Source organism: Oryzias latipes, chromosome 8 (genome assembly GCF_002234675.1).
Source record: "Oryzias latipes chromosome 8, ASM223467v1".
In the NCBI taxonomy this organism is placed as follows: domain Eukaryota; kingdom Metazoa; phylum Chordata; class Actinopteri; order Beloniformes; family Adrianichthyidae; genus Oryzias; species Oryzias latipes.
The window spans coordinates 22,308,933-22,335,896 of NC_019866.2; the positions used below are offsets into that span (position 1 = coordinate 22,308,933).

At 42.7% G+C, this 26,964-nt stretch overlaps 2 protein-coding genes across 4 annotated transcripts; both read right to left on the minus strand.

The window, feature by feature from the left end:
- Positions 1-5,048: 5,048 nt before the first annotated feature.
- Positions 5,049-14,902, minus strand: LOC101161642. 3 transcript variants are annotated; one of them, XM_011478596.3, is made up of 2 exons: positions 14,656-14,902; positions 5,049-9,212 (listed from the first exon to the last, which is right to left on the minus strand). In XM_011478596.3, the coding sequence occupies exon 2, from the start codon at positions 8,792-8,794 to the stop codon at positions 6,998-7,000; it is 1,797 nt and encodes a 598-aa protein (XP_011476898.1). In that variant the 5' UTR covers positions 8,795-9,212; positions 14,656-14,902; the 3' UTR covers positions 5,049-6,997. The 3 variants fall into 3 exon arrangements, with proteins under 3 accessions (XP_011476898.1, XP_004072030.1, XP_011476899.1); XM_004071982.4 differs by having other exon boundaries at positions 14,570-14,902; XM_011478597.3 differs by lacking the exon at positions 14,656-14,902 and adding an exon at positions 13,771-14,553.
- Positions 14,903-23,587: 8,685 nt separating this feature from the next.
- Positions 23,588-26,341, minus strand: LOC101161892 (nuclear factor interleukin-3-regulated protein-like). Its single transcript, XM_004071983.3, has 2 exons — positions 26,051-26,341; positions 23,588-25,495 (listed from the first exon to the last, which is right to left on the minus strand). Exon 2 carries the CDS (start codon positions 25,433-25,435, stop codon positions 24,221-24,223), a length of 1,215 nt encoding a protein of 404 aa, XP_004072031.1. The 5' UTR covers positions 25,436-25,495; positions 26,051-26,341; the 3' UTR covers positions 23,588-24,220.
- Between the last annotated feature and the right edge of the window lie 623 nt (positions 26,342-26,964).

Sequence of the window (26,964 nt, forward strand, 5' to 3'; positions counted from 1 at the left end):
AGGCTCAGAATACCTGCACCGCCCTTGTGGCTCCAAGATCGCCTAATTAAGTATTTATCTGCTTATGGAAAAAGAAATTCAGTTCAATTCAATTTTTATTTGTATATAAATTCACAACAACAGTCGTCTCAGTGGGCTTTGTACCGGTAAACATTCAAAAGGATCATAAATGCATAGAATTCAATAGGAGAATACTAAACTTTAACTAAACAGAAATGCCCATAATACATTATAAAAAAACACTAAGGGACGGAGGAAAAAGTTGTATTTTTAGTATTGTGACTTTCAGATAACACATGCTTGGCTGGAACAGAAAATTTCAAAAATAGAAAATACAAAGATTTAAAAGTCTGCAGCTTGAAGTGTAAAAGTGTGGCAAAGCACAAAAACCTGCAGATGTACAGGATTCACTGAATTATGTAAGGGTCAATGGCTGACGAAGTGTGCATTATCACTTTTAAACGCACGCTGTGGAAGCCTGAACCGCCCGACGCGCAGTGCGTTAAAAAATGATAATGCACACCTCGAAGGCCATTGACCCGCTTATACCATGGTCACTTACAAAAGAAATAAATAGCAACCCGTTTTTAGTCCTTAATTCTTGTTTATTCTTTGTTTCTTGTTTTTCCAATTTGGATCGCTTTTCTCACAAAAAGCGGACTATTTGTTGCGTGGTGCGCCGCAAATAGTCTGCGTCGCGCCGCACCACCTCTGCAGTCAAGATTCGGCGATATAAAGCAATATATATATGCTGATCTTTCCGATGGGTTGAATAAAGCATCAGTTCAGAGAGAAAGTTCACCCCTTACTGCTTGTTTTTGTCCAAATGATCCGCGAATTTCCCATTATCCTTTTGTTTACACTCTCTCATACTAGCTTACAGCCCCTCACAACTTTAAACCAACAATAGCGGTGCAAGAAAATGACGAGGAGTATTGGAGCTGTACAGTTTTGTGAATAGAATGGAGCGGAGCAGGGAGCTTGTGACTTGCTGTTGTAGCTCTTGTCTCCTTGTCACACCAAAACATTTTTCAAACTGTGTTTTTTCATCTTCCTGAAACAACGATTTGAATAAAGAAATAATTAGAAATGAAATTTTAAGCTTAATTTTAGCAAACGTATTCATAACATACCTGTTTTTTACCTGTTTTTTAAAAAACTTTATTCTTGTGATTTTATTGGTTTGGATTGCTTTTTTTATTTTATTGTATTTTTTTTTTAACAAAAAATGGACTGTTACGTGGGCACCGCCGCAAAGGAAAGCGACATATTTTGGTCGTCCCGATGGCTTAAATAAAACATCAGTTCAGAGAGAAAGTTCACTTCTTACTGCTTGTTTTTGTCCAGAAGATGAAGCGAAAGACTTTTGTAAACAAGCCAGCGCAGTGATAGAGAAGATTTAAGCTATGTTACCGGAACTACCTCTTTAGGTGTGCATTATCACTTTTTAATCCACAATGGCAAGACACCACAGTGGAAGGGCATTAAAAATGAAAGGATCAAGTATACGCATTCCTTACAGTTTTATTATTATGGGGGGCTTCCCTTGTTCCCCTGTAGCTCCGCCCCAGCTCAGGAATATTCTGAATTTTTGTTGTGCACACAGACACACAAAGATTTTATCATATCAGAGGAACACATCAAACTCTGCTGAGTTTGGTTACTTTTTCTGTTTACGTTCTAATTTGCTGGTGCAAACATATTCTTTTATGAACGAAAACACGGGTATGAGATTTGCAAAAGCTGACGTTTAATTGTTTCTGGTTGAAGCGAAGGCAAAGCACTGCCTTAGCCTTTGTGTTCTGCAATAACTTTATTTAGTTTAAAAGGATTTTCAAAATAATCTAGGTAATGAACCTAAAAAACCTGCTAATATGAAAGATTGTCTTAAAGGGATGGAGAACTACCATTCAATACCATCTAAAAAGACAATGAGAAGGTTTGAATGAAAAATGTAAACATCTGAGGAGTACACATCTTTATGTGAAAACTATATGTGCCTTGTAGTTTCTGTGTTTAAGAGTGAATAAAAAAGGGAACAACCCCCCCCCCCAGATATATTCTGAACCATTTATTGTGGATTAGGGCAACATTTTAAAAAACAAATATGATTTACCTCAAATGCTTGATTATGACACTTTCTTCTCACTTTTTTGGGCCTCTTCTCTTTAGCCACAAAATGTAATTTGGAGAAGAGTAGGTCAGATCTTCATGGGACTGGGACTTCGGTGACCCAGATCAGAAAAATCCAGTTTCCTTGTTTTTATTCCCAAATGCACACCAGACACCTGAGATGCTTGCAAACTTATAACACTTTTTTTCAAAAGGGGCCTCTGTGGATGACTCCGCCCCCTGAAACTTTCTTCCGTAACCAAAGATTTTGTCCAAAATGTTTGGGGTATTTTGATGAAAGTATCTCAGTTTTCACTAAAACCCTATGAAAAATTTGAATCAGTTTCCAAAAATGGCATTCCAGGACATGCAACAGCAGCATAGTAGACACATGCCTGCTGAAAACAAACCAGCTTCCTACGGTCTCAGTGCTCCTTCCTATTCTACCCCTCTATTCATCTCTCACCCCTCCCCACCTCCTTCTCCAATAACCCCCCCTCCCTGAGGCTGCGAAGGGCAACAAGGTAACAGGAGAGCCTTGTTCTGCTCTGTTTGTCAAAAGCAGCACTGCTGCTCCAGACAAACAAGGGCGACATGGTTGGAGCCACAACCTCCACCAATCCGCACTGTCTGTCTCAGCCTCTCTTTATTTTCCCCACTCTCTTGACTCGAGCACATTGACCTACTTTCCTCCTGACCTGTTTATGCAAGCGCCGCAAGTCAAATCAGGAAAAATAAGGGACGTGGCACAAAATGGCCTCAGCTTTGCCGTGTGTGCATAGAGTCACCTTGGTGTTATCCCATGGGTGCTGTAGGGCGGCTATTGTTAGCAATGCAGTTTTAACTGAATACCTAAAGTCCCACGGGGGAGAAAGTTTGCTTTTTTTCCCCCCCATCATGGTGCACCATCATGCATGTGTGTGTCTGTGCATGTTGCTGCTGGTGTGTGTGACTGAGAGCATTGTGAAGGGCATTGATGTGTCAGCGTCAAAGAGGTGCTTTGTTTGCAGACTAAGATGAAGTTAGCAAAGTGGCTCGACTTCCTCCCCCTCCTCAGTGCTCCTCCCATTGCCCTTTATGGAAGCGATCACATTTGCTGGGAAAAAGTGAGAAAAATTAACTATTGCCGCTGTGTTTGGCTTCAGAGTCGACCTGTTACAAAATAATCAAAACATAAATTATTTTGTTTTTTTAAGTCTCAGTAGCCTCAGTGAACTTGCAAGCGATGCACCACAGCTGTGTTTATGCAGAGTGTCAGGAGGTGCGCAGGATCAGACTGACTCTTTGTCCAGCTTTTCACATTAAATGAAAATAGTGTGTGTGGGTTTTTTTTACATGCTCCTGTGGCATTTTTCTGGTCTTGTTTTTTTAGGAGTTTCCCTTAGGAGGGTCTAAGGGCAGGGATGCCCAGTTTAGCTGAGTGTGTTTAGTTTTTGGCCATTACCAATTGAATTCTGTGACATAATGTCTTTATGATTTTATGTTTAGTATACAATTACCGGTATTTATAATTACAGAGGAGAATTTAAAATGATCTCCTGCTGCCCTGCAGAAACTATGTCCTAAAAAATTGCGTTATTTTTGGTTTAAAACAGTACAATCATAGTTCAAAGGCCACTGGGATCGCTTTAAAACAGACCAGAAGATGATCGGAGAGGGTCTTTAAGTTAACCATGTGTTCAAATTTAGGCGTTGAGGTACATTTCCTGCTATAAATATTCTGGTTTTCACTGGGCACACCTGCTCTGATCTGGTGGGGTAGGGAAAACATCTCAAGCAGCACTTTTGTTCGTCATCCAACTCACTTTGCAGATTTTAGCTTTGTGTCATATAGCAAAAAAGCAACACCTTAATGTTTGCATGCAAATGTTCACCATTCTCCTCGAGCAGTGAGTTTGGTAAAGTAGGCCAGTGTTACATCAGACGAGCCTGGCAGAGTTTTCTGGCCCGTGAGAGTAAAGTGTGTTAGTATGTCACTCCGCAACTTCTCTGATTGCAGATTAGCCTCCAAAGCCAAAAACAGCAGGCTGTCCGAGGGGAATGGTGAGCACCATAAAAGGTTATCTCCCCCTTCAACAAGGCGCGCCTCCTCCAAGACCTTTACTGGGAAAAGTCTGAAACATGATAGTCACAACTTTCCAGGAAAGAAAATGAAAAATGTCCAGAGTTCAAGAAACTCATTAGAAACTGTGCATGCTTTTATTGTTTGGCCAATAATTTCTTGTTTACTTTAATAGCGGTCAAAGCAAAAAAAAAAAATGGCTGAAAACAGCCCACTAAATCATAGAATTAACAGAGAATTCAATTTCTTTGGAAATAAGGAGTTTTCTGATGAAACCCACAAGAAAAAATCCTTTTCAATAGATGTAGATAGTATCAGTTATGGCATTTGGGGATTTTTTACTCAAATAAATGTTAGATTAAGATGGAAACATGAGTGTTCAGGAAAGAAAATTAACTTATTAACCCACTGTCTTAAATGTGATCTACACATCTTTTTAACATGGTGTAACTGCATTATGAATAATTCATTATTAATAATTTTGCATTATTTTAATACAGCAAGTTGTCATTTTAAACAGGAACTAAAATAGATGAATTTTTCTCACCATAAAGTTTTAAAATCAGCTAAATTTTCATGCCAAAGGTGTTTTTGAGATTTAATGGAAGCAGCCATTTTGAAATGAGCAGGCCCTTCTACTGCCCCTAGTGGATTGATGATGAACTACATGGCAGAAAACATGGACCAAATTACAGTAGGTTTTTAAAGGTTTGGACTATGCTATATGAGATTGGGGTCTCAGAAATGAATGGTGCAAATATGATATTAATGCTTATATTGGGTTAATTAAAATATAACTGTTTTGGTGAAAAACAGCCATAATATGTGACATGTTTATTTTAGTGTGTTTTTTATGCATAAAAAAATTCCAACATTTTTTTCGTTAAGATGTTGACAAGTCAACAATTTTTTTAATTTTTCTTGAAATGCTCAATCTTTCACAAATGAACATTAGTGTCTTTACATACAGTCATGTCAAAAGGAAGCAATGGTAACCCCAGCCAAACCAACCACCACCTGTCTCTAAACACCGCCTGCGATCTTTTTCTCTCTCTCCTTTTTTTGTCCATTTTTTCAAAAAAAACCATCAGCAAAACCACAGTCACGGTTTTTTACACACTGAAAAAATTGGAGGGGGGTGAGGCTACTACATGTCATCACAGTCAGCAGAAGAGAAGACACAGTATAGAGGAAAACAGAACATCACCTTGGCTAAAAAGAGGATATAAAAACCAAACAAAACAAACATTACAGTGTGAAACTTTACATTTATACACAAGCACCAAAAAGCCAAACATGGTACATAGACATTAAAACTAGAATCCAGTGAAGGCAATTCATCAGAACCCAGCAGGCTATCACGGGAAAGAAAAAAATATTGGAGTCACATAGAAAAGAAGAAAAAAAAGTAATAATTGAATCTTTTTTTAGGATCAAATTAAAAAAATGTTGTGTTGGCATCCATTTTTCCCTTCGCTAAAACTCTAGTCACCAATTATACCTTTTTCTAGGGGCTTTGGGGGTCACCTTGGATCACACTACAAAGCCAGGATAAGACCACAAAAATAAACAGTAGCTATGCAGAGCTTTTTGCCTCCACACCAGATTAACTCGTCATGAACTCAGTGCACTTTAGTGTTTACATAAATGTGCCTTAAGCCCCCCACCCCCCTTTTTTGTGTCTAAGTCCTCTTACCAACACCAGAATTCGAACTCCTTGCTTTGATACGTATCTATACAGGTCTATACACATTCTCTGTCTATGTTCCAGTAGGCTTTTCCATTTTTTTAAAGTGATGGGCAGGGGAGGTTGGAAATAAATACAGTGGGCTAGCGAATGGTAACAATGACACGAAAGAGTTGGTAATGCTCACACAAAATAAAGGCTTACAGCCTGCAGCTGGTGACTTCCACCACCAAATATTTAAAGGCTGGTTAAAGGTTTATAAATCCAGACATTTTAATGAGGTGACTGCCTCAGGAGACAACGTGTTCTCTACTCAGTGCTCCCGGCGCTCCAAAATGGATGGCCATTTCTGTGTAAACAGGATTTAAGCTAATGAATAATGCCGAAGCTTAACAATCAAAAGAGAGACTGAATAAGTGCTGTAGCAATGGCAGCCAAGTTGGCTGTACAATGTTTACAATTTGTCATTGGGTAGTCACGTTCTGAATCCTAATATACCATTGCAGAATTTGCTGCCTTTTTTTGTATTCAAAATTTCTTTTGTAAAATATAGGTTTGTTATAGATGCATGTATTCATATATCACAGATATGTACAACACAAGTGCTTAAAATATAAATGAGATGGTGATTTTAAGAAGATAAATGCAAGGGGGGAGTATACAGTGGTAGAGGTAGGGACTGGGAAGAGGTATGGAACTTTGTAGTGTTGGTGCTTCTTTGGTCGATGGGATTTCCCCAGTGTTCATGATTTAAGGCAAGGAGCCATACACGTGTTTGTCTACAGTTAAATGTGTACCAAATTCCTTCTACATTCCTTTTCCTAAGGTTTCTTAATGTGCTTTATTGTAAGCTTTTATAGGACAAAAGTAAAAAAGTGTAGTTCCATTCCTCCTCTCATAATATAAACAAAAGTGCTTCTGTAGGTATGGAGAGGATGTAAGAAACGGCAAGTCTGTACAGTATGTACACATATGACACAGCCCTACAAAATGTCCAGCTTTTTGTTGCCTCTGGGGTTAGCAGTGTACAAAAGTCCACTTTTCTGTCCCAAAGGAGGTTATTTGTATTGTAGGACAAAGGCATGATGGTAGGGTAGTTCTTTAGAAAACCTGTCAACAGATACAGTGACAGTCGGCTACTCTCGCCTCTTGTTTCGTCGCCCAACTGTCTCCTTTTTCCCATTTCCTGTCCTTGCCCCCTTCCCCACAGCCACTTGTTTGCAAGCTCCACCTGGACTGTCTTGTCTAATGCTCTGTGTTGGTGAAGAGGACAAGTAGGAATGTTGGGGGATGGGAGGGGGTGTTGCTGAAGATGGAGATGTTGGAGACTCCTGACCAGCACTGCTTCCATTGCTCATAGCCCTGTGTTTGAGTCTGAGTTTGTGTGGAAGCGCTGTTCCCCGTCCCTCCCCCTGGGGATCCCATCCTTGGTATTGCGGTGAAGGGGAGGCAGGCTGAAGGACGCCAGCGAAATGTTGGTTTTGGAAGGTGCCCATGTCTGCACAGGATGAAGAGGGGGACTCTTCGTCTGTGAAGGCTTCTTTTTCAGGGCTGCAGATATCATCCTCAGTGGAGGGGCTGTCCCTTGAGTTGGACACCAATTGGCCTTGATAAAAAGCCTCGCTGCTGGGCATGCCTTCATAACTTAGGATTGGAGGCTCCTCATCTTGTGGATATGTCTGAGGAGGTTGTTGGAGATGATGATACAGGTGAGGATGGCTGACCCCATCTGCTTGTTCGTTGAAAAGCTCTGATGAATCACTCTCCAAACTTTGCTGGGTAAGATGGCAAACTCTGTATAGCTGCCCCTCCTTGGTCTCGGTACAGCTATCATGAGGGGGAGAGTCTATAGTTTTTTTGTCCAGATGTTTTGCCACCTCAACTAGAGTCTCTATGGAGTTCCCTGTGATGGACTTGGGCAGTTGGCCGATGCAGATTTGGCTGCTTGGCTTTGTGGATGCTTCTAGATCAATTTCCTGGGACCTGGTCAGGTTGGCATAAGAGGCGCTGCTGGCACCATATAGAATGACGCTCCTCTGGGCAGCAGGGGGGTGAGAAGCAGCTTCCTGGCCTGCAATTTTGCTTGAAGCAACAGGCTCCTGCCGCAGCTGCTGCTGAAGAAGTTGGTGCTGCTCCGGTTGCTGGCTGGGATATCCAGTATCCATCTCCTGATGCTGCTGAATCTGATGGTGTTTGGGTACAGAAGCCAAACCACGGTGAATGTTAAACATGATCTGGGTGGTAGTGCCATTAGCAATGTCCATCTCTAGCCTATCACCCTCCTGCTTGATCTCAAACGGTAACGGCTCTGGGCTGTCTCTTGACGAGCCATCAGACATATCAGAGAGGGAGCCACGTGGAGAATACTTCACCATCTGTCTGTGACCTTCACTGCGTCCTGACTGCTCAGTTTCCGAGGAATCTGAGTTAATCATAACCTGAGAACCACTGGAGTAGCCACTGGAGTAGTACTGAGTGGAAGAAGATGATGAAGACGAGCCTCCATTGGCTCCGTTGTTGCCCAAATCCATCTGTTGGCTTTTTTCAATGTATGAGGCTGTGCTTATGAGGCCAAAGCGCAACTTCAACTGGAGCAGCTCTGTCTTGAGCCTCACATTCTCATCATTCAGTGCAATGACCCGGTTTTCCAGAACCATATCATTGAGTCGTCTTTTCTCCCGAGACCGCTTAGCGGCTTCATTGTTCTTGCGCCGTTTCTCCCAGTAGGATGCATCCTTTTTCTCATCAGAAATGAACTCCCGCTTTCTCCGGCAGGTCATATTGGGTTTAGGCTTGATGAGACGACCCAAACGAGTTGGTGTAGCTTGTAAGGAAGGAAGAGACTCATCATAATTGTTGAAGGTCTCAAGGCCGTTCAGGTTGTCCCCTGAGTTTTTGTTCAATGTATTTAGTGCTGAATTAAGATTTTCCATTTTTGTCAAGCTGCAGCCAGGGTGAGAAGTTGTGACTGGGATGACAACACTTTGCCTTCTGGTTTGACCCTGCTTTTTTTTAAGTGAAGAACTGATGGAGAATCAGGTGTCTAAATAGGCCAAAAGGACAAAAAACTGCTGAGTTGCAAGATTGGAAACCCTCATTTATCCACTTGCAGTTTTTTTCTGTTCGGAGTCCAACAGATTATTTAGGTGCATCAAATTCCTTTCTTTGTACTCTTGTTTTATTGTGTCTTCGAGGTTTTGTTTAAAACAGCACAGCGAACAAAGCAGGTGGAGAAGTGTCCTAGAAATCCAGAGGAACTGAAGGATGTAGGTCAGCCAGTCTAGCTCAGCATGTCAGGGCCTTGGAAAGCCTTGCTCCTCCTTTGCTCCACAGATGATTTCAACTGAAAAGCTGCAAACACAAAAAAAGAAGAAGAAAAACAAAATTAATGTTAATTTCTACAAACCATGCAGATCTATATCATTCTCCTTTATATAGCACATCTCTTGCTTTTAACTAGCGATCAAAGACATGTCTTTAAAACTAGTATAGATTTCCTGAGCTGCATCGGCATGTCTGGCTTTTCCCGAAGATGTCACCCCTGGCAACCACTGAATGGCGGCTAAATCTCAGTGTCTGGCCCTTTGGCCCTGCTATGGATCTGATCCGTCTGCAGCCCATAACCTCTGACCCCAAGCTTGGCATGTTGATGTTGCCTTTGTGATGTAATGTGGACAACGAGTTCATAGCGAGGCCGACTGCTTTCATCTCCCCAGCGAGGAGCTGGCGTTTTTTTTTCATTGAAGCAGCTAAAGGCATCATTTAGGGCTGGTAATTATCAACTGTGCAACGTGTAGCCGTGCCAAGAGCGCACACAAAAACGAGAGCACAAAACCTGAATCAGCCTGAGACACGCTGAGGGCATGAAAACTCAGCCGCATGAGGATTATCTCCTTTGTTTCGCTTGCCGGTTGTGTGTTCAGATCAGAAAGAACACAGTGCTTCAATCTAAGTTCCCTGGTTCTGTTTTGAAGCCTTTGACACACACATACAAATTTAACAAGATATGGGTTCTCCTCAAAAAAGACTGCCCGACTCCTCTCACCCCTCTCCGTCCGTTCATCTGCAGAGGAATGTGGCAGCATTCTTCGCCAAAACAACTCAGCGCCAAATCAATGATGCAGAGTGGGCAGATAAAGCAGACAAAGGCATCTGCTAATGCAGGTCAAGGATAAGGAAGCTGAGACTGTGCAGAGAGATTTGGAGGTGTGGGGGCAGCTGGGAGGTGGGGTCACGATAAATGTAGGTCAAGGCCCTTAGAAAGAAAGCAGGCAGAAGGTGGGACACAGGCTAGAATAAGACTGAATGTTTCCTTTTGGTGACGCTTGAAGGAGCTAAGACAGCCTTCAGGCTATCGTCATGGACGTGTCAGAGCTCACGATGTGCGTGTAATTTCCTGCTAATAGATCATTTATTTTTATTATTTACATACCAGAAGCATGGGTTTCCTGAAACTGAGCCATAAGAAAGAGCAGTTTCTTGATTTAGAAGAGCTACAAAACCACTTACCCACTAAAATAAGATGAGTGTGAACTTAGATCAGTGATTAAATATAATCATTTGGGAGTTTTAAAAAGTATCTAACATTTCCTCGGTTGGCACCAAATGGAGAATGTTTATTATAGCCTGAAGAAAGACGAGAAGAACTTCTAGAGTACTCTGATATTTGACCTCACCTCATTCTTGCAGTACTCAGAAATTGGGTTTTCCTGCAGTTATGATGGTACAGTTCAGAGGATTACACATCTACTAAACAACAACTAAATGTAAATGCATGATTCACAAGGTGATCAAAAGTCTTTTGTTTTCCGCGACCAGGACTTCGATTTTGTTGTCGTGACTTCCTTCATGTTTTAGTGTGACTCGTCCGATGGACAGAGATGTTTCGTCATCGTAAACTGCCTCTGTTGGGTTTTCGGTTGAACACGACTTCTGGATTATGTAGCATTTTACAAAAGTGAGCAATACTTGGCACCTCCCCACCGAAAGACCATTCATTTCCTTCAGCGGATTATTTAAGGAGAGCCCTGATAAAGGTTTCGTAACAAAACAACAAAAAACATCTCATTTTCTGACCAGCTGTTGCACATCCCTGCCACACAACATCTGCACACTCTGAATCTGTAATCTCATAATACTTCAAAGTATTAGTTTTAACCTCCTTTGGATCCAACACCATTATGTAAGTCTCAGCAACGGACACAAAATAATCCATGTTTCCTACCTCTTATGCCAACAAATGTAAATTTAATCGTACAAAGTTGAGATTTCATCACTTCTTTCCTTATAGATTATCTTATCCAGCCCTCAAAGGAGCATTTAAAGTACACCTCATTTGTCTGAAAGTCCAAAAAGTCTTCTTGGGTATTTTTCCGTTCTTGTTTGAGCTGTTTCAGGACATTCTTGTGACCACTTGACATGTGCCTGTTGAGCACGAGGGGAGGAAAAAATAGGAGAGGCGTTTTCTCGTGTGTCCCACTGACCCAGAAACCGGGGGGACCGGCCGCCCAAACGCGAGTCTCGCTCCTTCCGCCGTGGAAAATAGGTCAGCCATTTGGCAAGCACAGAAAGGGACAAATCCAAAAAAATAGACAGCAGAAGAAAGGTGAGCGCCGGTGGAGCCAAGACAAAGAGGAGAAGGGGGATCGGTGTGCATAAAACAAAAGGAATCAAGATAAGATTAGGCTGCTGCTTCGCTTGGGGGGTAGGGGGTGGGGGTAAGTGAAAATTACACATTGTGTTGGTATTGCATCAATACAAGGAATCTGTCACCCCTAGCAACAAAAAGGGGAAACGGAAGGCACAGCCAATCATCTCAGACATTTGCTCGCTTCTTTTTCTAAACTAGAGGCTTGAAATGGTCAAAAGCAGATGGCGAGAAAAACAACTTTCAAATGATGAAAGGGGGGTGGTAACTGTCGTCATAGAGTGCGTATATTCCATTATCTCTCTTCAGGACGAAGTAGACTCATGAATGACCTCTTGTGATCCAGTGATTATCTATAGAAGCTTGTAATGTTTGTCTTTCTTCTTCTAAACATTTAACCACACAATGAATGTCAATCAGATAAAGCTGTGATCTTTCTACTCTCCCTTTCCTCCAGTCATCAAATTAAAGCAGATTTACGCTCTGAATACACGCATCGCTCCTCAAAATTGACTTTATGCAGGCGTTTCATTCACACGCATGCTTCATACAGTCGTTTCCCCGGTCAAACACGAGCAGTTGAACATGCAGGGCAGCCATGAGCTCTGCTCCGCTGCGCACACTTCCTCGCCCTACATTGCTCTTCCCGTTTATTATATGCTTCACGTGTCATCGCGCCGGCGCTCCGGCACTTGTGGAATGACAGCACGGTGGAAGAATCCCAAGTTGGGGCCACGCCGCAAGATTCTAAAAGTGGCCGTGAGGTTTGGAAACAGTGGAGCAAGTTCAAAACCGCCTGCACGTGTTTCAGGACATCCGAGAAGGTCCTGCAGAAAGACGGGGGGGGTGCGGGGGGGTCATCCTTCACAGACATGAAGGATGATGAAACTGTTATCCCCAAAGCCCTTCTGACTGTAAGGAGAGGAAAATATGTCAAAGGACGACAGGGGAGGGGAGTGTCAAGCAATTAGAAAGCAAACAAGATGAGGCGGAGCCCCAGTCCAAATGGGATCCTGGTTTCAGGGGCACGGGCCGTATCAGCGCGTTGGGGGGAAGAAAAAAGCAGAGTGACTCAGTCCATGTGTTGCTGCAGTCACATGTGGCCTACTCCATGCTGTAATTCTCCGTTCTGCTGGCTCCAAACCACAGTCAGATAACAAAGCGAGGCCCAAGTCGGGAGGATCTTAAATTAGGACAGAAGCACTGTGGGCTTCTATTTTCTCTAACACAGCTTTATTGGATTACCGTGATCAACTCTCCTAAAAGGGGCACGCTCCACGTTTACATTAGTAAATAATGTTGCTTGTCGTTTATTTAGGTTGCAGGCCACTTTTCATATCAGCAAGACCGCCATGGTTTTCTTTGTTATTTGTTTTGGTGTAGATTCTCATTCTGGCTTTGTAGTCAGTGGCGGTTGTGCGCCCCCCCCCCCTCCCACAGGACTGATGTGACCTACATTCATAGCTGGCACACAGCCCCAGTGAGCAGGCCAACCAATTGGCAGCATCCACAGCCGAGTTCAGCCCCGCATCGCCACAGACTTTGTGTTTCTGCCGATTGCATAATCTGCCGCGCTCCTTAATCCAATTTTATTATTTAATTCATTTATTATGCAACCTATTCTTTCCACGCATGTGGCAGAAATCAAGGTTGTACAATCATTTGGTTGAGGCTTTTCTTTTTTTTTTTACTCTGGCTTAGTGATACTTTATCTGGAGGATAAACTTCACACAAGCTATTCTTGGAAGTGGAAAGCTGCAGGGGGGGGGTGATTGGATGTCCACGTGCAGCTTGATATAAGAGAAGTACAAACAAAAAAAAATCCACTAAACACGATAGTGCAATTACGGGGGGTATTTGAGCAACTAAATCCTATTTCAGAATAAAACCACAAAAAAAAATCATGAATAAATGCAACACATTGTGAGCAATATGTTGCTCCGTATGCTTCTTTGTTGCACTGTCTGACAAATCATATTCATGCATATTTCATTGGATCCTCAGTCATCCGAGGCGAATCCAACTGGGCTGTGAAATTCACCCACGTCCACACACACACACACACACACACACACACACACACACACACACACACACACACACACACACACACACACACACACACACACACACACACACACACACACACACACCCCCACACACACACACACACACACACACACACACACACACACACACACACACACACAATCACAACAACCCGGCTTGTGGGGCAGCCTCTCCGCCTGGTGACCTACTCACAGATCCAGATGTTCCGCCCCCTCCGCGGAGCCTCCTGCACTCGATCCACGGCGACTCCTACCGAGCCCAGTTCAGGTTGTAAACAAAAGGAGTGATTCCATCAAAGGGTTAACCGGAGGGCTGAGCACAGCCGCGTTCACCTTTACAAAGAGCTGCTAACACGTGACGCAGAGAAGTGTGTCCTCTGAGCGCACGGGGCTTTATTTTCTCCCTGGGCTGGCCTACTAACACAAAAAGAGCCGCGCGCCCGAACCGCTTTACCCATTGAATCAGTGCGACGAGCGGCTAGCAGCTAATTGCCGAAACAAAAATAACATTTTTTGACCTACATTTTTATGTTTATGTCACAATAACTAGTAATAATCGCTTTACTGACCACTAACCAGGGAGCTACTAGTGTTACGTAGGCAGGTGTACCCCCCGGTTATTTCAAACATGTCATGAATACTTCATTGGAGCACGCGCCTCAACGCCACAACGGCGTGCTGCATTCGGAGTACCTCGTTATCCACATTCACCTCCAAAACAATCCTAACTTTTTTTTCTTTTTTTCTCCCTTTCTTTCACTGAAGGAATTCCCCAAATAAGCACAAGCGGAGGCCACCTCCTCCTGCCCCATTTCCTCCCTGCTACCCGTACACACAGACCCCCACAATAGCTCCGCGGAGCCGAGGAGCTGCCTCCCCTTGACATTGAAGCAGGCGCGCCCAGGCACCCGAAACGCAACTGCAAGAGCAGAATGCGGCGTGTAAAAACGATTCATGTAAAATATGTCCAAAAAAAAGGACCGAAAACTTACATTTTGATTAATCCACAGAGAGTAGAGACAGTCCTTTTCTTGTCCCACAATCCGCTTTGCGCGCACGCAGCCCCTGTCCCACACACCTTGAAAACACCAGCTCCCGTGTCCACGCAGGTACGCTGTGAAAGCTGCGTCTTGTTTTGGTGCGCTCCTCGTGTCGCTCCAATTCCTCCCTCCCTCGCTCTATTTTCTCTCCATTTCCTCCTCCCGCGCGCTCCTTCTCGCTTCGAGTCTCTAAATGTATGTTAGTAGGTCAGTTGTTGCATAACAGGACGCTTTGGGTGCCTAGTCACGTTTTTCTATTTTTTTTTTTTTTTGTTTCCCTGCTCGGCCCTCCGCCCTCCCTTTTCCTCCAGCTCTCGAATCCCGTTGCAGTAGAGGAGGACTTGCCGGGGGTGCGGAGGGGGGAGGAGACGGGGCCGCGGATGGGCTCGGAGCCAGTCTGGATCTGGTGAAGGAAGGTCTGTGATTTGCATAATGTCAGTGAAAACACAGAGAAGGAGTCTGGTTTTGTCTGGTTACATTTCTGAGAGGCCCCAGTAATTCTGGGAGGAGGTACAAAAAACTTGAAACCATTGACCTAATTTTTTATTTTACATTTTAATGGGCCTTCATTTACTTTTTAGTTAATAATCGATTTATGACTACAGGAGTGAATTCACCTAAAGGCGGAAAACAATAAATCTTCCATCAAGGCATTAATTATGACTCTTAGGTGGTGGAAGTGACACCAAGCGTTTGCTTCATTGGATCAACACCGCAAAGTACTGTTGGCACAGACTAAGCCCGGCCCTGTCCGCCTTTCCCATCATCCCTCTTTTTATATGCTCTCCCTCTAGCTCACAGCCCCTCACACCCCCAACCTAAAGGCCCGTACACACCGGGACGAATATTCGCCAGGCGTTATTCACCAGCGTTTTTCAACACGTTTTTTGTGTTCAGACCCAGGCGATTTTCACTGACGATGAGCCGAGTGAACATGCAATATCATTCCCTGACGTTAGATGGCGCTTAATGTAAACAGAAATACTCCTGTACACAAGGTGGCGCTGCGCAACTTTACGCTTCTTAAAGTCACTTTTAAATCAGAAGAAGAGAGCAAGTATTTACGCGCTTGTCAGAATCAAACAAAGAAAACATGAATATTTCAAGCACCAGTTGCTCCATCTAGTGCTTGGTTCGGGGATATTTTAGAATGTCCGTCATTATTTCTTTGCGGCAGTGTAGATGCTACTTGGCGTCTATCTTCTTCGCTGGTACGTGTGCTCAGAAAGGCAGTTTTGTGTTTGAGCGCCCCCAAGTTGTGTTTTACTGTAACTTCAGAAGCTCCAGACACGTGTGCAAGAGCGCCATTCTCATTGGTCGTATAGTTTTTGACGCGGCGCGTCAAACCAAAAAAACGAACCCGAGGCGTTTTTTAAAAAGTGACGCTTTTAGGCGTGGCGTTTTTTCGCGTCGGTGTGCACAATCACATTGGTGCCCTTTGTTTAGTCACGAGGCGTTAAACGTCGGCGAATATCGCAGGCGAAATTCGTCCCGGTGTGAACGGGCCTTAACACTCACTACCAGTGCAACAAAAATGGCGAACAATATTGTAGCTATCCAGCTGTACAGTTTAGATTCAGATTCCAGCTCAGACACAGAAAACAAAGACGCATATAGATCAATTTTACTACAAGTGGATGTATCAGAATGGAGTGGAGCGTGTGGCTTTATTTAGTAGCTTCTATGTCACACCTACAAGTTTCTTCAGAAGGCATTTTTGTTAGGCCCTGATTCACAATGATTTGAATATAGCCATACTCAGAAATGTAATTTTCAGCTAAATGTTCTGATTTTCAGCTAAATGTTCTTTACACATGTCCTCCATCCTGACAAAAATCCCACAAAAAAAAAAACGTTTAAAATACCTAAAACGCCATTTTCATCTGAGTGTGTATTTAAGGCTCTTCCAACACATCTTCCAAGTAGAAAAAGCAAAAAACTGGTTATTTTAAATGTTTTTAAACAAATGTTACTTCTATAAAACATTTTTAACATGCAAGCGGGAAGGAAATGAATTCACACTGTTCAAACTTGCAAAATTAGGGCTTGTGACATAGTCTTCCAAAACACAGACGTCGGTGTTTTGCAAGTCTGGACATTGTGCAGGAATCAGAATCCCCGTTTTTCTTTTTTTTGTACACCCTGATGAGGATTTTAATGTGGAACACATTTGAGAGCTAATCTTTTTTTCAGTACCTTTTCATTTAAGTGATTCTTTAGTTACAAAAAGACTAAATTTATTTTTAATTACTTTGTGGAGGATAATACTACTTGTAGAGTTTAATTTACAGCTGGACTTTAGTACACATTTTAGTCTATAAATGTCTTATTATGTGTTTAAATTCATTTCAGTGACAAACACATATGAATAAATTGGTCATGTGGTGTTTTTTGACACTAACAGCTTAAGGTACGGATTCGGATTTAGTCTGCAGAGACTTTTACTTCAAAATCAACTTCTTTTTTATACACACGGTTTACAAAACTTCATTTTGATTTTGCTGCCATATTTAAACACAACAAAAACCCGTGACCACAATAACTAACGTTAAAGACAAAACATGCAACAGCTGAAATAAAAAAAAGCAGATTTAAAGCAAACACAAAAACTGCAGCCTTTAATGTCCTTCACTTTTCTTTGTATGTTAGTATGTCTTTGATTTAAAGTATTTAAACACACTGAAGTGAAATCTTTTGTGTTTATTCTCTCCCAGTAAAGCCCAGAGGTCTCTTTCATGATTGCACATCAAGCAGGAAACTGCTTTAGTCATAAAGAAGTCTTTAAATGGCTCATACAGCATCTTCCTGTGTTTTATGGCATAAAGCAATAATGCATTTTGCTGAATCATTTCCGTAAGTCAGTACTTCTTTTACTTCAGATCACAGGCAGGAGCGAGCCGGCGGCGATGGCGCCTGGAAGACTAACAATGTCCTAATAGGACTAACACCATGGAGCATAGAAGGTTTTTTTTTGGATAGAAGGAATGGCTCCTGGACGGAACAAACATTTTTTGTGGATGACACCTGTTCCCTCTGAGGTTTTGTCAAACCCAACATTTAGTTGTACAACCATTGCAAAGAAAGCCCCCTTAGAAAAAACACAAACATTCTGAACCCATTCTTTAAAAATGCAAAAAGAAATTTGCTGATGGGGCAAGAAAAATGGTCTTGGATTCTTATTTTAAGAAAAAATTTTAATCACTAAGACATGTTTCCTTAAAGACCCAATCCAAAAATGAAGTTGGAAAAAGCTTATACGTTTGCTTGTAGATGTCTAAATCCATGTATGTCTTTGTTTTCCTCCTCCAAGCTAGCATCTGGCCCAAATCTGGACAGCTTCAATGTTCTTCGCCATTTTTTTTTGCACCACTCATGTTAGATTGGGGGTTAGAGGGACTGTAAGCTAGCGGGACAGATGGCTGTTAAGGATCTCACTCATCTGGGTTTGCTCCATATCATCAACATTTTTTTTTTTTTTAATCAAGGTTATCCGGACCTGGTTTTTCATTGATGTTTTGCCTCTTCGCCTCCGAGAAGTTTTTTCAATTTGGGATTGAATTTCTATGGAAAACCAAGTCCGGATGACCTTGATTTAAAAAAATATTTTGTTTACTCCAGCAAGGAATGCATATCAATATAATTATCATAAATAAAGATTATACAAATACAAAGGGGGTTTAGACAAATATACACTTTGTGTGTCAGAAGATCATAAACTCCTATTGTAACAATACAATCTGTCCAACAGAAGAGGTTTTCAGGTCTGATCTGCTTGCTCAAGAAGAAGACATAGTTAGCAGGAGAGTGTGTAAATACATGGATGATGGGAAGGGGCGCAGGCTTACTCAACGCCAACAGCGAATTTCTGACGAGCTACTGCCGCTCTGCAAAAACTATGTCCTAGAAAACGACACTGGTTTTTCATTTTTGATCAAAACCGTAATAATCCGTATTTAAAGACAACTGGGAACGCTTTTAAATTAAAAGATGATCCGAGTTTGACTTTAAACTAAGATTATTTTGTAATTAAAAAACTTTCAATATAAGATTATTTTTCTTGCAAGACACAAAAGACAAAAATTTTTTTCAAAACAAGGGTCTTTTTACTACTTCAGATTACGTTTTGCAGTGAAGTATACTAGTTTAACAATCTTCAGTCATCAAAATTCAGTTTTTGTTTTCAGGTTCGCTCAGTTTTCCAAAATTACTCATGGACAATGTCTGAATGGATCTTCCAAAGATGATTCTCTAGCCACCAAAAGTGTGTTTTGGCCTCTTCTCCAACACATTTCCTCTCATCTTTCTGCAACGCCGTCACATGTTCAGACCGCCATGTCATTAGAAAAATCCGATGAACTGAGCTTTTTGGTGCTGCCGTTCAGCTCGATGTATCGATCAGCATTCCTTTGAACATCTTTATTCCATTCTTCAGCAGGAGGAGTCAAACGGCGAGCGCAAAGACATCCGTCTTGAACTTGCCCCCCCCCAACCCAACCCTTCACTGTCAGTCGGTGTTTTCTCCGCATCCCTCCCTCTCTTTTTTGCCTTCCATCTTTATCCCACCCTATCCCTGACATTTTCCCCCCTTTAAGCTATGTCTGCAAGTGTTCCCATGGCAACTGTCGCACTGCCTGCCTAGCAACAGGCTTTATCCTTTCTTTGGGAAAAATGGGGGAACAGAATAAGAAATAGAGGGGGTTGTAGGTGTTGCAGCTCTTTCTCTCTCTTTTTTTAATGAGTGTGAACATGTGGATGGTAGTTAAACAGCAGCTTGTTGAAGTAGAGTCATTAAATTTGATGAGACTCTTCTCGCCTTTCCACACCTGCAGCAAGTCCTACACCTGTGCCCTGCAACCTTTTGGGGTCAACACAAGCTTCACTGCTGTCTCAGGGTTTACCAAATTAACATTTCACTGCATTAATTTGTTACATTACAAAAAAATAAGATTCAAAAATAGTTAATAGGAAATAGAACATGTTCAAACCAAAAAAAAGTTAAGATGCATTTGGCTTGCATGGCAGCATAACATAAATGTGCTTACTTGATTTAAAAAGAAACATCAAAAACATACTTATGTTAAAAAGAAAAGTAAATAAAAAAACATATTTCTATCATGCAATACATTTATTTTTTAAATGCAACAGTATGTATAACAAATGTGTTTGCTGCCCCCTGTTGATGACCAGCTGTTTTTTTTTTTACCACCACCTGAGGAAACGTGGTTTGATTGCTTTAAATCCACACAGATTTGAACAAAAACGTCTCAACAGCCAAAAGTATTATTCAAAACTACCAGAAGTTTGTTTTTACTGTGTGCACAAATAGCATCAGCATCTTCAGTCAATGTAAAAAAACGAGCAACCGGTCTTTCATAGACTTTTCCTATATTCTTTAAATTAAATTCTCATCCACCTGTAGTGTATGTAGTTAAAGCTGTGGTCTTTGTGTGACGGACTGCAGGACCGTGGTGCTGCCTGGCAACTGCACGTCTTCTCATTCTGCAGGTTTCCACGTCAGTCAAAGCTTGACTTTTAATTACCGTCTCCTTGTCATTTTTCACGCTCATTTAGGACAAACTTATGCAGAAAAACAAATAGGTCAGACTAGACCGCGCTTCTTTTTTTTTTTCGGTCACAGATGTCGTAATTGATTGTGATGGTTGGTGAGAGTTTTTCGGTCTGATAGGACATTATCAGCAACGCTTATTTTGGGAAAAAAGTCCATACATTTATGAATAAGCATACTGTCTTACCTTCTGCACTCCAATGGTACATACCTCAGAGAGTAATTTCATATGCTTGGCTTTCTTTTGTATAAAGTTGAATCCTGAGCTTCCTTAGCAATAGGTATTACACCTGAAGTTTATTTATTTAAGTATGCTTGAGTAGCACAAGTACACCATGGACCATCTACGGGTAGTGGAGGGAGCATACTAACTGAACACTTCTTCAGACTAAATTGGAACATCTTAAGTTTAAAATATATAGTTAGTATATAAAAAGTAAACTTCAAGTATACAGCCTCACTTTCAGAATAGACTAAGGGAACTTGTAATACCCTCAAATAGACTAGTTTCTGCTAAGAGCTGTCCCGTTTTCTTTGTGGAAGCTTGGCCATGCTCAAAGTAGTTGGATATACAACGCAACAGAGTTTAATATAAAAATTTTAAAGCATTTTGCTAAAAAACGTGATATTTTTTTTTACTTTCAAGCCTTTATTGCGTTTAAGCATTAGTCTTGCAAACGGTATTAGCATCCTGACGCTACACATGCTAAATTATTGGCAGTGTGTTTAAATATTGCAACTGCAAACATCTTTACTATACTATAAAATAATACATCCTGATGTTAACCCTGACCCAAACCAGAAACAGGGCTGTGGTGGCCACAGATACCTGTTAGCAGGTATGACGCTAACGCCGTGCAACCATCTTTCTGATCTGAAACAGCAACAATCTTCGAAATGTGAATGTTAAAACCAGATTATCTAAAACCAAAAGAATTAAATAAGGCAGTGTTGTTCATAACATTATTTAAAAATGGATTAAGTTAAGAGGAAAGTGTCAAGTGGGGACTGAAATTGTATAAACCTATTTAATCCCAGTCCTCCAGGGCCTGGGTGCTGCTTGTTTATACAGGTCTTCCTGCTTCACCCACAGCTGATTATCTGAACTAGGCGTGTTCTCCCAATAGATAGCAGAAAGAGGACAGGCCAACTTGGCAACGTGCTTTCAAACAGCCGCTCACAATGAAAAGTCTACGCGTGTACAAGGGCATTTCCGGCTTTTGTGTTCAAAACTTTTTGATTCAAGTTTTTATGACCGTTCTGAAGCTCTACGTCCAAATCCGCATGGCCATTGAATGCGCGTCGCCAGTTAATTCAGGTCGAACTTTGGACACTCAGAGACTCGGATTTTTGTGGTGACGAATGGATTTGGTGTACCTGGTGAACCCAGACACGGTGATGACATCTGCATTTCTTTTTCATATAAAGATAAATCTAGGCCACCTGACATGATGGTAAATAGTGTATAAATTAGGACTTTTAATTGAGCCTTGTAGAGCAGAAAATATAGTCTCCTGCGTGTAAACAGAGTATCTACGGCAAGTATTGGAAAATGGTAAATACTTATACAGCGCTTTTCTACCTTCCTCAAAGGCTCAAAGCACCAACCTTCCACCAGAGGCAAGGTGGGGTTCAGTGTCTTGACACTTTGACACAAGGGAGGGCAGGGCAGGAATCGAACCTGCTATATTCCGATCAGAGGTCGACCCCCCTACCACTGAACCACGACTGCCCCACATGATGGTAGTCCATAATACACAGTTTTAAGGAGACTAGCAATAAACTAAATTAATTCTGTTTTGAGCCCAATTCAAGAGATTCTTGGCAGAGAGGTGGAAGTTAACAAGAAAAAAAAGTAGCCCCTCCCTGCCTGTGCAGTGTGAACACCGTATGAGGAGCCAGAAAGTGTCGCCCCCCCCCGGAGCAAGCCAAGGCCCCCACCCCCAAACGCCGGCCCTAAAAGAGCTCTGGTCAGGCCCCGACGGGACCGAGGCAGCCAACCGGCCGGGGCAACCACCGATTGCCTCAGCGGAGACCCCGACCCGTCAACCCCCCCCGTCCCGTACCAATAGTGGGCCCCCCCTCCCCCCCAGAACGCCCCCCCACAGGACAGGGCCGGCAAGCCCCCCCCAGACCCCGCAGCCGAAGCGGCTGACACACAGAGCGACCGGGGGCCCCAAGAGGGTTGTCCCGTCCCGTCCCAGAGCCAGGGAAGGGCCGATCCCAGCCCCAGGTGTAGATGGGCAGCCCATCCGTATTCTACCATTTCAAAAACACCTGTATGTGAAAGCACGTTGTTTGGTAAAATATGCCTTTGGAAAACCCTTTTTTTTTCAGGACTTAAAGCGCTTGTGGTTTAGGATGATTTCCATCCATCCATCCATCCATCCATCCATCCATCCATCCATCCATCCATCCATCCATCCATCCATCCATCCATCCATCCATCCATCCATCCATCCATCCATCCATCCATCCATCCATCCATCCATCCATCCATCCATCCATCCATCCAACCAACCAACCAACCAACCAACCAACCAACCAGAAATCCTTTTCGGGGTCAGGGTACACCCTGAACAGGTCGCCAGTCTGGGACAGTTTACAGAGATAAACAAATTGCGGAGACCAAAATAAGAATTTGTAACATTTTCTTTTATCAAAATTGACCTTGAACTTATATTACAAGAATGAGTTCTTGTTATAACTAAGTACACATTTGCTTGGAATAATGCTGTGCAAATCTTTTTTCAAATGACAAAGCAACCAAAGGTGTTGGTTAGTATTTTTTAAAATAACTTTCAATCATCTCATGTGAAGGGTCAGATGGATGTTTAAATTTTACCACAATCCTTTTATAACCCAGAGTTCATTGACACTTTCTGCACACTCTAATGGCACAAAACTAAAGAACAGTTAGAGGCGGCTTTAAAAAGAACTTCTGCAAAGGTTTCTGAATATTTCTTCACATCTTATAGGCAAATTAGCTATTAACTTTAAAAATTAGCCAGTCATGGACTTTTTTGATGCGTTTTGTAGCTTAAATTCAACAACCTACTCCACGCTTGGTGCAAAAAATTCTAGAAATATAATAATCGTTTACTTCTGTCTGAAATGCAAAGGATTTTTTGGTTTAGCTGAACCATTAAAACACTTTTCTTTCTTTCTTTATTATATTGCTATTTTTCACTTTTAAGTTCTATCTTCATAGAAATTTTCTAGCACACATTTTCTCTTAAAAACCTCGATCTTGAACAAGATGGAAGTGGGTCACAAAACTGAAATTCGTTGCGGGGAATGAAGTTTATTTTGAAAGTACACTGTAAAGATAATTGTGCAATAAAAGCTTAGATTTTCAGGGAACTTTGAACACGCTGACCCGGATAAATGAACCCAAGTCAAAGTACTCCAACTGTCAAATGTATAATTTATTAATATGAAAATACAACAACAAACACAACAACAAACAATGAGGAATCAGTCAAATATGATAAGACAGAAAACTGGATTGAAACGATACAAGTTACAGTGTTTGTTTTTGTTGATTTTTTTTTTTATCAGAGTGTTGAAACATCACAACATGCTTGGCATAAATCAGATCCAACGCTGAGGGAGAAGCCGACAAGCGTACCCCTCTCCTCTGAACCTGTTAAGTCTGACGGTTGTTAGGTTTCCGGTGTGAGGTTCTCGGTTATTGTGGGGTGGAATTTTTTTTTTTGTTTTTGTTTTTTTTTGCTGTCACAGTGTAAAGAAAAGAGACACACTTTCACATGTCCCACCTTTGCAAACAGAGCTTCACAGCACCAGTGCTAGGGAGCTGAGATTACAGTAAATTCAACGGTTGATACTATGAGAGTGAGAACAGACGGATCCAACATAAAATCCTCCACTGGGTTAGCCAGACCTGAAGGTCTGTGAAAACGCCTGCATAGTCCAGCCTTGTTTCTTTAGTGGTAAATACCAAACACTTTTTTTTAAACAATAAAAGTATTTTTTTTATTAAAAGTCCAAATATTGGCATACAATAGCTTTGGTCGTCAGTTGATTTTGGCCATGAGCTGCTCAGTAAAAAGCTTCTTTAGCTGTGCCACCTCCTCGCTCAGAGAGCTGAGCTGAGACTTCAGGATAGAGTTTTCGCCCTGGACCTCACTGTGTCCTTGAGTGGGAGGAGAACGGAGGTTGTAGCTGGCGGTGGAAGCATGATAATGGGGGGACTGTTTCTCCTTTTTGCTCTCCTCTCCTTCCAGCTGCTGGAGCCATGAGCAGGGTGCCGGTCCTGCCTCGCCACCGCTCGTTCCTTTGACGGCCACTCTTGGAAGTTCCCGTCCCGCGGCAGAGAAGGTGGGGCTGCGCCTGGCGCTGGTGCAGTCGGAGACGCCCTCCGCTACCTCGCCACTTCCGGGCGTCTTGAAGCGGAGCTTGTGAGGGAGGTTTTTCATCGACTCAGCTTGGTCCAGCCTGCCTCCGCTGAGCTCTGCACTGTGGTGGACATCGGCGGGTGAATGATGGAGGTCGTAGCCCAGCTCCTCTCCTCTGTGTGGGTAAAACTTCTCATGGTCGTTCAGCCGGTCCTCAAAGAAGACTGGGCTGCCCACACTGGACCCACCTGGTGTGGAAAAACCCGAGTCCTCTGAGGCGTGCCCAGGCTCCCTTGAGCTCCTCGACTGTGTGGTCAGGTTGTTGGGATGCGTTGCAGGGGAGCTTTGCAGATTTTCATCTTCCTTATGGAGGTAGTAGTGAGGAGTTAAGGTTTGAGTAGAGTGCTGAGGAGCTGCTGCTGTGAGGGGCAGGATGGGTGTGTTGGAGGGATCTTTAACCAGACCAAAGCGGAACTTGAGGGCCAGCAGCTCCGCTCTGAGGCGAGCGTTCTCCTCCAGCAGGGCCAGCACCTGACTCTCCAGGACCATGTCGTTCACGCGCCGTTTCTCCCGCGAACGCTTGGCTGCCTCGTTGTTCTTTCTCCTCTTGTCCCAGTAGCCTTCGTCCTTCTTGTCGTGAGGGATGAACTCGCGCTTTCGCCGGTTGCAGCTCCCAGGACTCTCCTTGCGTTTGCTGGCTGAGGTGCGACCCAGGAGGGAGCGAGCCAACAGGCTGCTGGAGGTCAGAAGGGACACACTTTCATCCGTGAAGGACAGAGCAGCTCCTGCTGCTCCTTCCGCTCCTCCTCCTCCTCCTGCAGTTGCAGGTGAATCCATGGGATGAAGCACAGCCGCCTCCTGCTGCCTTCGCTCCTGAGACACCTCCTCAAACATTTTGCCCTGCAGAAGCTGAAAGATTCCTCTGTAGCGCTTTCTTTGTGATAACAGTGCCACCTAGTGTTGGAAAAAGAGGAAAGTTTTTTAGGTTATGCAAGAGACATTACAACACAATATTATGCAACCCCATTACATCTCTGAACAGGAGCAACTTGTACCACAACCTGAGGAGCCTCATTACATGACCGGATGAGATAATGCTGTCATTTCTGAACATTTTAGAAGAATGATTTCAAGAATGAATTTGAAAGACTATTAATTTAGTATATGAAGTCTCTTCAGGAGCGTTTGAAATCTGTAGAGAGTTTCTGGCTAGAGAGCTGAGCTTCATCAGCTTTGACCCACATGTTTATCAGGAACAAGCCGCTCTTCCATCACATCTCAGCTGACCTGATTCAGTTCAGTTCATGTCCTGACTCATTTAAAACACATGGCATGTCAGAAGACTTTACATCTTCAAGCAATCCCTTTATTTAGATTTCACTTTGAACAGCTTGAATGATCACATTTTTTACTTTAAACCTCAAAACTTGAACCATTTTAATGTTCCTGGTTAAGAGAGTTGTTGAACTGTTTGAAAAATTAGTAAAAAAAAAACTTTGATAAACGTACCTGTGGGATGTTTTTCCCCCCTCTCTCTCTTCTTAAATCAGCTGGTGCCTTTGCGTCCTCTCCACCTCAGAAAGCCCGTCCGTGTCTGTCCGGATCCGACCCAGGCGCGCTGATGAAAGCGCATTCACTGCTCGCGGTTACTTAATATTATCTCCGGCGCGCGCGCTGCGCTTCCACTCTGCTCCACTTGGAATGGCACAGCTCCTATTTGTAACGTGGAGTTCAGCTCAGGACGGACCCCGTCCTCGGCTGAACCGGCGCGACCCCGTCGGTGTGCGCGCTCCCGACGCCGCCCCTTTCCAGGGAAAGCGAGCCCCTTCAGGCACCATCATCATCGTCATCTGCCTCCGTGGCCACGCCCACTCAGAGTACATCGTCACAATTAGATAACGTTGCCTCTGTGCTTGTCTTTCTGAAGGCAACAAGTGTGAATAATCACAGCTCATCCAGTCATCCTGCTGACACATTTCTGTGGCTTCACGAGCGCATCAGCTCTTCATCAAGCTTCTTCATTTAATTCAATTTATTCCAATTATTGTCCTAATAAATTTTGGGAAAACAAGATAAACTGACAAAAGATATATGTCAAAAAAAGAACTTCTACTAAAAAGAAAATAAAGGAATGAAAAACGCATCAGAGGAGCATCACAACTCTAGCGGCGTCAAAAACCAGTGGATGAAAATGGGTCATTAAACATGACTCAAAAACCTCTTTTGTGTATGTTTGTGTGTGTGTGTGGGGGTCATCCTTACCACATTCTGCCCTCCCCAGCATTTGTTAACCCTTCGAGGCCCAACACAAATTCATAAAATTCTCTTGGTTTGGTGCTCAAAAAGATCAAATACATTTTTTATAAACAAATGTTTTTATTCTACAAAAAGTTGTGCACCCACTGGCCACTTTTTCAGGCACA